We start from the raw sequence: 12,822 nt of genomic DNA on the forward strand, positions 1-12,822 counted from the left end.
TCATCCTCCCACCTCAGTCTTCTGAGTAGATGGGACTACAGACACATGCCACCTTCCTTGGCTAATTTTTATTTTTATTTTTTGTAGAGATGAGGTCTCACTATGTTGCCCAGGCTGGTCTTGAACTCCTACCCTCTAGCAATCTTCCCACCTTGGCTTCCTAAAGCTCTGGGATTACAGGTGTGAGCCACTGTGCCTGGTGATTACTGACCTTTGAATGAAGATCAGAAATGGTTACTCTTAATACCAGTGATAGAAGTCTAAAGAAATTAATAAAATTAAAACATCATGTACTTTAAGAACTTTACATTTTCTCTTTTGTCTTCCCTCTGTTTTTATAATAGATATTAAAGTCTGACCGATGTTCTTCATAGCAAGTTTTTAGCAACCACCTTTCACTTAATTAACATATATAGTAGAAATTTCAGAGAATGAAATGCATTGTAACTACTTGCAATTTATTTTTGGCAATCAAATTTCATGTGATAATATGAAGTATAGTAACTAGAAAGCAATTTTCAAATTTTAATAACTATGACCTATTAACCAAAATATAATTTTGTTTAATTACTTTTACATTTTACATTACAGGAGTAAATAATAAGTCTGCCCAAGTTCTGCTGCTTTTAGTGATTCCTGGACATTTAATTTTCCTCTACACTATTCATCTGATGAAAAGTGGTCATACTTCTTTAACGATAATCTTCATAGTAGTGTATTTATTTGCTGCTGTGTTACAGGTAAGAGTTAAAACTTATTGAAATCCCTTTTATGCTTAGACTGCTGCAAAAGTACAACTATAGAAATCTAAAAACACATGACATATTTTGCCATTTTAAAAATCAACTGAACATCTTCATATTGATTTGATTTTCTTAAAACCAATAAACAATTTTTGTTAGTTATTAATATTTATATTATTAGGTCCATGTAAACATTTTTTATTACAGAGTCAGATAATTTCACTATGACTATTTTTACTTTTTTTGTATATTTTTTTCTCTTGGGGTTAATAATCACATCTCTTTGCATTTGCATCATTTTCCATAAACCCATCTTTAATTTTTACCAATGGTTCTAGTTTTATTTTGGCTTCCTGGGCATGTTTTCTTGCTAAACTTTGTAGATTTGGTACCTTCTACAGTGAGGTAAGTTCTAATCCCTTAAGAGATCAATTCAAATAATTCTTTGAAGAGATAACATTTATCATTTGGCTTTCCAGGAGTTTGGCATATAGGAATGAGACTAAAAGGTAGGTATGTATACATTATTCCATTCAAAAGAAACTGCATTTATGATAATGATGGTGATGAAATTAGTTGGCATTTATAGTGTTTCCTATGTGCCCAGAAGCATTATAAGCGCTTTATATGTATTGATTAATTTAATTCTCACAAAATGCTATGAGATTTGTTCTTTTGATCTAAATCGGCAATTTTCAAAGTGGGATACATACAAAGCAGTGCACTGTGTGGAGGAAGAAAAGATTAAAACTTCATTTGTTTAAAATATCTATTTTCCTCTATTTTTGTGTTTGCTTAGTAATAAATATATTTTAGCACAATGTTAAATAAGTATACCAAATATTTTATACTGAGAGAACTACATAATCTAAAACTTTTTGGAGATTACTGAGTTAAAACACAGAAGTGAGAAAGCACAGGGCTTGTGCAAGATAAAATAATTCATATACAGGGTCTAACAGACAAGGTAAGGTTAAGAAGGTTGATTAGGGCTGGTGTCGAAAGGGCCTTAAATGTAAGGGAAATTAGCATCTATTCTTAAAATAACAATGCCCTTACAACTTAACAATTTTAACTTGTCTATTGCGCTTTATAGTGCCTTAGATTATACTGAAAGTCACCTATCAAATAATTATTCATCCAGTAAACCTTCATGCTACTAGAGGAGGGATAGCTTTTAAATCCCAGGAGGAATAAGTTCAGACTCTGTACTTAAGGTTTAATAGTCTAGAGGGAAGACCACTGCATGAACAAATAATTATTATGTACTATAATGTAAGTACTGAGTTTAAACACTATATATGAAGTGTTTTCAGAGCTTGAAAGAAAAAACAACTAACTACCTGGGGAGTAATCTTTTTCTACTTTTCAGTAGGGACAAAACCTATAGAAAATAGCTACTTTTATTGTTGTATATTATATGGCCGTTTATTGTCATATATGTTTGATGCTGTTCTCTGTGTAACTGTTGTGAAAAAGATGCATTCTTCAATCCCAGGGGAAATAGTCAGAGACTGGCATTTGGTCTGTTGATGAACAAGCCATTGCTGGAGTATATTCCTGTTTCCAACTCTACCTCTTAGCCTCATGGATTATTTGACATTTATGTTTATGGTTCTGTGCCAACATATTATCATGCAGAATTTCACTTAAGTCAATGAAGGATATAAGTAATTTTTCCAGTTTATTAAAAATAGATTTCAGTATATATTAACCTCAGATCTAAAGTAGAATAACTATAATTGAGAAAACAGTAGTTATTAGTCTCTGTGTATCTGTTACCCCCTCTGTAAAATGGGAGAGGTAAGATAAGCTATGAGGATTCAATGAGTTAATTACATTAAGTGTTTTATTGTAGATGCTATATAAGTTTTAGCTGGCACTATTGTTGTTTTTATTAAAGATAATATTATAAATGGTGTGCCACTGATTTCAGAATGACAACTGGAAACTATACTGTTGGTTGAATTTTCTTACGTGTCTTTTATAACTTTAATTTTTATGGGCTTTGCTTTTCATTTTACCCCCAAGAATCAGATAACTGCCAGAGTAGACCTCTGCATTTGCAGCCTGACATTGTGCATTATTCTAATGGAATAGCTTAGAATCAGGTTGTACATTCTCAGATCAAATCTACATGTTCTGATACTAGCATACACCTAAGCACACACATGCACACATGCATGCACACACATACAGCTCTTCAAGGTTTAGGTAAAAGATCTTGACCTTCACCCACCTTGCTTCAGTTATTCAAAGATGAACAGAATGAAGAAATAACTCCTTAAAGACAAAGAATCTTTGACCACTTAAAACTTAACCTTTTAATATTCTTCACTAGATTGGTTTCCTTTTCTCATCCACGTTCAATTTATATTGAAAACCTTGGTCCAAGATCTTACTCAAATACTTCAGTTCATGCCACTCTTCTCATCCCTAAACTCTCTAATTTGATTGGATATTCTACAGTGCAGCTTTCCAACGCATGCTGAATTTCTCCCCATCTACATTCCTACCTCCTTGAGGGTTGAGACCATGCCTTTCCCTTTGGTATTCCCTACAGGGCATGATATAGTGGCTGTTTTTCTTCATTATTGGTGTTTTGTGCGCTTCACAGACTAATGCTTTTTGAGGAGCCTCTCCGCTAATTCCCCAGCCCACTAAACGAAGGAAATCTATTTGAAGGAAACTTCATATTGCACTTATTATAATGGCATAATAACAATAATCTGCAGCACTTTTGCATTTACTCAGATATCATCTCTTCCTGGAAGCTTTTCTTGAATATCTGATTTCCTCTGAATTGCCTTATTCTCTATTTCCCAAAGTACTCTGTGAATGCCATTATCCCAGCATTTTCTATATTATATCGACATTATCTATAATATTTATTGTGTCTGTCTCACCCATTTTTGAGATAGGATCTTTGTTTTACTCATTTTTGTATCTCCAACACCCAGCCCTGTCCCTAGTGCTCAATTAATGCTTGTTAAAACTGAATGACTATATCTTGCCAGCTCCATCTCCTTCAGTGGAAGGAGGAGAAACTTTTATAACTGTATTTAGATATGAGAAGTCACAGAAAAATCTTTTTAAAAATCTAGATTTTTATTCTCCTTGCCTTCAATAAACACCAGTTTCCTCTCTTTCACTGACATAGGTATCCAAAATAAAAGCAATTAAAAATGAAACACAGAACCCCACAACCTCTAACAATGATTAGTTAAAATTGTAAGGTTTTACTGAAATGTTTAGAGATGAAATAACTTTGATTTCTGGGGAAGTGGAAGCGTAAGGGTAAAATTGGTCATGAATTGGTAATAGATGAAGCTGAGTGTTGATGGTTCCTCAGAGTGAGTGGGGTTAATTTATACTATTCTGCTTTTGTATATGTTTGAAGTTTTCCTTAATAAGGAGTTTTTAAAATAAAACTTTTAAATTTTAGATGTTAGTGTAAGAATTTTGTTTTTTCAGAGTATATCATGTCTCTAATTTTGGTCTGGTAGCTGAATGGGTATTTCTTATTTCAAGTGAAAAGTAAAAAGTCAAATTTGAAATTTTTTGGCATTGGAATGGCTGAGTTAGTTTTTTATTTTGCTCTTGGCACACACTACATTTTTTGAAATGATTTTTTAAATTTAAGAAAACCTACTTATATATCACAAATTACATTGTTTAGGGGTATTTATTACGTGTCTTGCAATTAGAAGGAAGCTATCAAATGTGGTTTTGTTATGTGATGTTTAGGCCATCGAACCACAGTCAGAAGATGTGATGGATTATACCCTATTCATGTTCTTGCCCAGTCCCCAAGAGCAATTAGAGTAGCTAGACCATCTCAAGACCAGAGTAATGTGCCAACAGACATTCATATTTGACACACCACCAGTCACATTGCTTTTTGAGTTTATTTTTCTTCAACAGTAGGGATGGGTTGGTACCTTGCTAACCATCTTAATCCATTATACCTTTTATACCATCAGTCAGTATTTATGAGACTACCAGCTGCGCTTAAGGCCACAGTTGTTGGTTTTAGAATATAATTTTTTTATCTATGTCAAAATAGCACATTGAACCCACAGCTTTGATTTCATGGAAGCAGAGTGTACTTTCCTCTACAAACTTAGACACGTATCTTGGGTTCTTTCTCTCTAAGCAGTGATTTTCCCAACCATCACATTTACTTATTTGGATGCTTCATTGACTGCTCAAAGCCTGTTAACTTATGAACTCAAAAGCATAATATGGGATTCCAAGTTAGGATGGGTATTGTCGACCTTCCTTTTACAATGTAAAGAAGGGAATCTTGCTATCATCTTCAGGGTTTTCTGTCTGTTTGCCTTACGTCCTACAGTCTTCCTCAAAGACTAGTATTTTGACAGCATAATAAACCTGAGAAAGTACAAAGAAAACTATTAATTAAATAAGCATACTGACAAACTCTTAAGCAAAGAAGGAACAGCAGTACATCTTGGTTTGTTTCCCTATTTAATTTAAGGCCTCTACTAGTTGTTCCCCTTTGTGTTAGAAATCCTAAATATACATCCTCTGTCTATGAAAAAACAAAAGCAAAAACATGTCGTCTTGTTGGATGACGTATCCTACAAGAAGCAAAAAGATTGTCCCTAGAAAAACTGAAGGGGGAGAAAAAAAAGACTATAATTAGATGGGTGATTGCAAATGTAAATATGTCTTTTACTATTCAAATCTCATTATTCTTATAATCCACTATTTTACTCATTTGATTAAAAACAACAACCTCTTTTGTTTTACTATTACAGTTTTCCTTTTTATTATGATGATTATATATGTATGGAGTATATAAATATATTTCCTGCTATAAAATATCCCAGTGGTAAAAGAAAAATGAGACTTCTCTAGCCCGGAAATTCAATAGCCCTATTCTATTGAATTCCAACAAGGTATTTGTTCATGTAATTGGTAAACAATGAATTAAAACTATTTCTAAATGAAATGTTTAATTCTCTATTTTAGGCAATTGTTGTTTCTTACACAAACTTAGATTATTAAGAAATCTACTAAAATTCTAACGGCACCAAATTCCATGGGAAATTTATTTTGAAAGTTTGGTTGTAGAAAAACTTTGCCTTGGCTATATCTGTGTTTTCACATGGGAGAAACAAAATGTTTCTTTTAAGGGGTAGAATGACAACGAATTCTCAATACATGAAGTTGAGAATTGGAAATATCAGGATTTTGTCGAGTACGCAATACATATATAGTGTGCCAACTACTGTGCTAGTCGCTATACGAAAGAAATAAAAGGTGTTGTCCCTGCCCTTAAGAATCTTCCCTTAGCTATGGGAGCCTAGATTGAAATGCATGAAACAGCTAGAGAAAAGCCCAAGACTTAACTTCCTTATAACAATACAGTCTTCTTCCTTTTTAGCTTCAGAATCAATTAAATTTTGTGTCTATGCCTGACTTTCATTCTTTGAAAGTGCTTTAATTGATTCTTTTTGGAGGGAGGAGATCGGACAATATGAGTTTTAACCACCGAGAAACTCAATATCAACAAATATAAAACTGCTATAGCAAAGTAGTTAATGTTTGTAAAACTTCTTATTAATATAATTTTAAAAACAGAAGTCTTGTTAGCTTTTGCATTACTTTAGGTAAAATTTGTTTTTGAATTTTATACATGTATGAAAATTGCGCAATCTCATATCTCACAACAGATTCATATTCTCAAGGAAAAAACTTGTTCTTAGCAAAGCCCAAGCCCAAATAAATGCCCCTCATAACAAAACTTATAATCGGCATATTAAATAATAAATTTCCTAATAAGTATTTCTGTTTTATAAATAAAGCTCCGGTTTGTTTTTGTGTTTGTAATATGAATATACCTACAGCACTAATAGTGCAGATTAAGAGCAAACACGTTCCATTGCTCATTTAGTAGAACATGCTTTGAGCAGATATACGGCCATTGACCTCTACATACTTACCAAAAGGATCATTGACAGTATCCTCATTCTGAAGTTAGATTCACATGATTCAGTGTTATTATCTTGACTACAAAGACATAGTAGTAAATTTTTTCCACAAAAGAAATATATAACCCAGACTGTCTGTCATCCATACATTACATATAAGGGGTCAAAAGAAAGACAAGGGAAGATAAGCCCCTAGTAAGCAGAGCGTTGTAGAAAGATCAGAGTCTTCGGAGTCACGTTTGCGTCTGAATTTCTGCTCTGCTGCTGATTATATGTCTATAGTCAAGTTTCTTAGTTTCTCTTAGCCTTATTTTTCCCCTACATCAGAGGCCAGAAATGAGGGCTAAGATTATATATATATATATCTCCCTATTCTATTGAATTTATATATATATATATATATATATATATATATATATATATATATATATATAAAATACTTGGTAGAGTGTCTGGAACATAGTAAGTTTCCAGTGGTAGTACCTGCAGTTTATCATGCTTATTGCCATCGGCCTCATTTTTAATTTCCCTCAGTGTTAGAGCTGGTTGTGCAATGCCCTGAGCCCCTTCTCATCTCCTTACCACTCACCTTCCTTTGGGCCCCTGTTCTTTACTGCAGAACTCTTCTTCTTCTCTGATGACGGCCCTAAGCTTCACATATCACCCTCTCATTGCTGACTTCCAGACTGGTATCTCCAGTCTGGACTCTTGTTCTACATCTCCAGTTAAATGTTAAAGAGGTATCTCACACTTAACACATCCCTAACTAAATTCCTTATATCCCTCATAACCTTTCCCATACCAGGGAGGTGGTGAGCAAGAAGCCACAAGTAGGGACAATGAGAAAGGAGATAGGCCAGTCTTAGATACACAAGCAAGGATCCCCTAAATTCCTCAGCCCTCAACCCTTGACGCCAGACAGTCCCTCTGGAATAAGGAGAGCTTTACTCCCATAGGGTGCCCCAAATCCTGACCATCATAGTCGTCACCATTTTCTTGCTACTGGTGAGTCCATGCAGTCTAATAAGAAGACTCCTGGACTAGGAATAAGTCTTTCTGGGTTCTAATTCTAGTCCCTTCTTTACTCTATGATTTTTGCTAAGTCACAACACTCTCTGTGACTTAATTAACAGAGGGAGCTGTTAATAGGGTGGCAAGCATAAACCATTACTAAGCTAGACAAACTAGGAAGTGTAGTGACCCTAGCTGTCACTCAGATCCCTTCCTGCATTCACGATGTATGATTTTATGAGTTGCCATTGCTACAGTACAGATGATGTGTTACAAAACCATTGTTGTACATAACTAGTAGAATAGATGTTAACAGTCTGGTAATTAAAATAGTCTATTAATATTAATATCTATAATTACTACTAGAGTAATATTGAGTTAAACTGGCTTTTATGGGCTAGCCAGAAAACCCAGGGAATACATAAAACATTGTTTTCCTGAAAACAATTGTATTCCAAGTTTATATAGCTAATGTTAAATTCATCTGTTAAGTTAGAAGCTATCAGTTATTAAATTTGTTTGACCTAAAACTATCTCCTTCAGGTTTCCAGATAGACTCCCATGTTTCTACTGTCTCTGTACTTTACCTAGAAAGTGTATATTCACCTATTTCTGCCATCATTTGATTTAATATTTTATAGTATTCAGTTATACCTTCTCTTGATCTGTAACTTTTCGAGGAAAATGGTACTGCTTCATTTATATATAAGACATTTTATATGTTTCACCTAAATTGTTTTTTCTGAAAGTTTTTGATCTCTAACAGTTCCCTTCTTGCAATTGAAGCCACTTTTCCAATCTACATATGAGTTTCAAAAATAATAATGGCAACTATGTATATCATGAGCCACGCACTCTTCTAGGCACTTTATGTGTATGAACTGATTGAGTCCTCACAACAGCCCAGTAAGAAAGGTTCTGTTATCATTTCCTGTTTACAGATGAGGCAGTTGGCATAGAAGCTAAGTAAGTGATTTGTTGAAGTTCACACAGCAAGATGGAGACTGGCTCGAGTCTATATTCCTAACCACTGTGTTTTACAAGAATAAGTTTGGGGCTGGGTGGCTCACACCTGTAATCCCAGCAGTTTGGGAGGCTGAAGTGAGTGGATCACCTGAAGTCAGGAGTTCGAGACCAGTCTGGCCAACATAGTGAAACCCTGTCTCTACTGAAAATACAAAATTACCTGGGCATGATGGCGTGTGCCTGTAATCCCAGCTACTATGGAAGCCAAGGCAGGAGAATAAGTTAGAACCCAGGAGACAGAGGTTGCAGTGAGCCGTTATTGTGTCACTGCACTCCAGCCTGAGCAACAGAGCAAGACTTTGTCTCAAAGAAAGAAAAACAAACAAAAAGTTTGATGCTTTGTTTTGCTCTTAGTGAGGATCATAGTTTTTAGGATGGCAACTTCTAAAGGTTTACAGCTGTCTCTTCTCTCTGGTTTCATTAGATCCTCAACTTCTTCCTGCCAGGCATATTGCCCCAGAATGATATTCATTCCACAGGATCCACATGGAATCAATGCCTACTGAAGTCAAGTAGGAATCGATTCCAGCACGTAAATATCTCTGAATGTTCTGAGAGAAGGACAAAGTGCTATAGAAGTTCAGTAGTGGTAGAGGATTTTCTATGTGGGGAGAGAAGTTTTATAGTGGATAAAATTTTGCTTTGTTGAAATCCATAGAAAATGCCATTTCAGCTAAAAGGGATAGCATTAGGTAAATGAGAAAAACTCAGGGTATTTATGGAAAACAGAAATTTCTTGGATTAGGAGTGCTAAAAAATAAGGTTAGAAATTACAGGTTGTAGCAAGATCATCAAGGAGCTTAAAGAACAGACAGACTATAAAGAGTTTAGTTTATTCTATACAGTGGTGATTTTCAACTGTTTTTCCACTCCCAACAAACTTGAGAGGTCTGACACATTCCTCTGTTGCAGTGTGAGATAATTTATAGGGCTTAGGCTCTGGCTTCCACCATCAACTACCTGCTTCAGCTTAGGCAAAGTCACTGCTCAGACACTGTGTTTCCCACCTGTAAAAAGAGGCTAAGACCAGACCAACTTTGTGGGTTGTTATAAGGATGAAATAATTCATTTAAGGTGTTATTTTCATCATTATTATTTTTTAAATATCATCAGTAGCTGTAGTTAATGGGACAGTGACTCTCTTAGGGTGGCAGGAGAGCAATCAGAATCTTTGGAACCAGCATTAAGAGTCTACCTTGATTCTGATAAGGAATCTAGATAAGGAATAACGACAAAGAAGATAAGGAAGAATGTAGCCATATGGTAACAACATGACTATAATTGGAATCCCAGGATAACCATCCAGGAGCTGATCAAATTAATTAGCTTAGCCTTGGGCAAGTTAATCAATTCCTTGGAGTCTTATTTTCTTTGCATGTAAAATGATAATGCTTCCTTTTTGCAGAGTAGTTATAATATTTAAATACTTGGCACATAGTAGGCCTTCATTAAATGATGTAGTTATGTCTTTTTTTTTTTTTTTTTAATCATGATGCTAACTCAAATCCTGTTCCCAGATGGCATCTCAAAGGAAAGACTTAAGCAACCAGGAGATTTAAGCAGGTTATTTAATCTTCACATTTCTTCTCCCTCCTCAGGATTTAATTCTACCAGATTCTAACTGGAAGTAGGATTTGTTTATTTTTTCTATGTGACTGTTCTGGCTCTGTCAAGATCTTAATTGGTTTCTCTGTCAGCTTGGGTTGAAGGAGAAGTATAAAGAGAATAATAAAGGAGATGTGAAGGGAGGGCCTATAGTTCCTAGAATTTTTTCCTAGTTGTAAAAATACATACTTTAACTTTTAGAGTTGATCAATATGGTTATCTTAAGATAGGAAGTTGAAGCAGGTGAATTTTTGAGATTATTTTTTAACAGCCTCATGATTGCATTTTTGCTATGTCATAGCGTGATTATGCTATTATAGCTTAGGTTGTAAGGTCTCCAATGGAGATGCTTTTCTGAATCCATATTTATGATTAATTCTTTAGCTAGGTATGCTTGGGCTCCAGGCCAGTGATGCACAGAAGATGAAATGACTGTCTGCCTTGTTGGAGGCACACACAGAATGCTCGATTCCTGTGTGGAGAGGCACTGGGAAATAGAGCTTTTTCAGCCTTGTGAAGCCTGATGAAGATGAAGGTAGAAGCAGGGAAGCTGAGCCATCTTTTCTCAAGTATTCTGCTTAGGACATTGCTTCTTGTGCTCTGAATTCTGCTGAGATTCCAGATATGATTTAGAGGGATTTTCATATCGTCTACAAAAAAATCTTTTAACTGAGTGAAAGCACTTAATTGAAAAGCATAAAAATAATTACTCAGAAAATTTGCCAGGATAAAATCTGGGTTGGTTTATGACCGTAGAATATTCACCCCCGCAAAACACTGTCCTGAATGATTCTATAATTGAAAATATTTAGCTGTTTTTAAGAATAGATATTAGCACAATATCAGTTTTTAATTTTAAAGCTAAATATCCATATTAGTTCAGCATAACAAAGGTAATCTAAATTGTATTCTTATACTATCTAGGGAAATACATTAAAGCAAAAAGTTTCCAAAGATTTTTGCATTTATTAAAAGGGAAGCTTAAAGGGTATCAAAGGATGGTAAGACCATCACTCAGTATCTGAAATAAAAAGACAAAGCTGAATTTTTACTTACTATTGTAATGGAGCTATCCTGGGATTGGGCACAAGCAGAGAAAATTATTGATCTTCTGTAGGGTTTCAAAGAACCATGGCTTCAGGAACTGGCAGATGTTCAAAAGCATGTTTGGACTCATGTCCTCTGTAGAAGTATGAGTACTTGGGTATAACTGTTGTTTGGTTGGCCCTCAGGGGTGTTTTGTTGGAATGGATTAGTTCCTAATTGGCTACTTCAGGAACAAGGACTATCATTGATTGGCTAGCTTCTAAAGCATGTTCAAGGATGCAAGTTTATCGATTGAATGAATTTAAAGCCCGTTCTGATGGCTACTTGTTACCGTGGCTAAAGAACAATCGGTCTTTTCCAAGGAGTATAGAAACTTTTTTATTTTCAGTTCTCACCTTTTCTCTTCACTCAGGAGATATAATTAAGAATTATCAAGACATTCAACTCTGTTGTTGATTCTCCTTGAAGATGAGATTTCAGCGTAGAGAACTGCTTTTCAGTTTGTCAATCAGCATAATTTCATATTCTTTTTATCTTTGAATCATTTGTTGAACCATCTGCTGAGACAATAGCTGTGCAAAAGCATTTGAGACCGGACAATAAGCATTAAATGACTGTGAGACAAACAAGAATAATGAGAAATATTTCAAGAAGGGACAAGAAGGCCTTGGTACTTCAGTACCAAGACAGAAGGTTTTTCAGGCCTGACTAAGAAAACAAGTCTTAATGTTTCTCTAGGTAGCTCGGCTGCCTTTTTTTTTTTTTTTTTTTTTTTTCTTTTTAGCTTAGATATAGATTGATTGCTTCATTTCATCTGCAATGTTAATTCAGGTATAGTGTGAAGTGTTAGCAATGATTTAGGTTGCCCAAAAGAAAATACAACACCATTGTATTATCTGTAGCTATAGTGATTAACTGTAACTATTTGAGTTAAGGAAATTAAATTGTTCTCCCAGGGATCGGACTGTGTTATTTACTGTATCAGCCAAAGTTAGAGGTAAATCTTCATTGACAATTTTGAATTGTCAATTCAAATTGTCCAATTGAATGTCCTGTTGATGGGGTTGATTTTTTTAGGTATTTGTTTCACTAGTTATTGTTTTCCCAGAAAGGACTAATGAGACATAATCCATCCAAGGGTATTGGGGAGTCATGTCCTTGGATTGGCTTAATAGCTCTGCAGAACAATTAGTCTTTTTCTGGATTGGCATTAAAGAAACTAATTCTTACATAGGAAGAAAGAGCCAGGAATTGTATGAGAGACAATCTGTAATGCAAAGGAGAGTGTGACATAAGAGAAATTGTGTTCTCTTGGTCGTGGGTGGAATCTGTCTACTTGATGTAGTCATCTCTTTGTTCTGAGAATCTTAGGTTAGTAGTCAATTCTCTGCTTCTGATCATCTTCTCAAAGTACATTGAAAAACCCCAGTTTA

At 34.9% G+C, this 12,822-nt stretch overlaps 1 protein-coding gene across 6 annotated transcripts in view; it reads left to right on the top strand.

Moving 5' to 3' along the window:
• The window catches only part of SLC41A2 (solute carrier family 41 member 2), a 152,566-nt gene that overhangs the window by 102,457 nt on the left and 37,287 nt on the right, over positions 1 to 12,822 (top strand). For all 6 annotated transcript variants that reach the window (XM_039472029.2, XM_039472028.2, XM_039472025.2 and 3 more), the window contains exon 10: positions 592 to 740. In XM_039472029.2, the coding sequence (XP_039327963.1) occupies positions 592 to 740 (149 nt within the window). The remainder of the gene's footprint in view (positions 1 to 591; positions 741 to 12,822) is intronic.

Source organism: Saimiri boliviensis, chromosome 7, assembly GCF_048565385.1.
Source record: "Saimiri boliviensis isolate mSaiBol1 chromosome 7, mSaiBol1.pri, whole genome shotgun sequence".
Lineage (NCBI taxonomy): Eukaryota > Metazoa > Chordata > Mammalia > Primates > Cebidae > Saimiri > Saimiri boliviensis.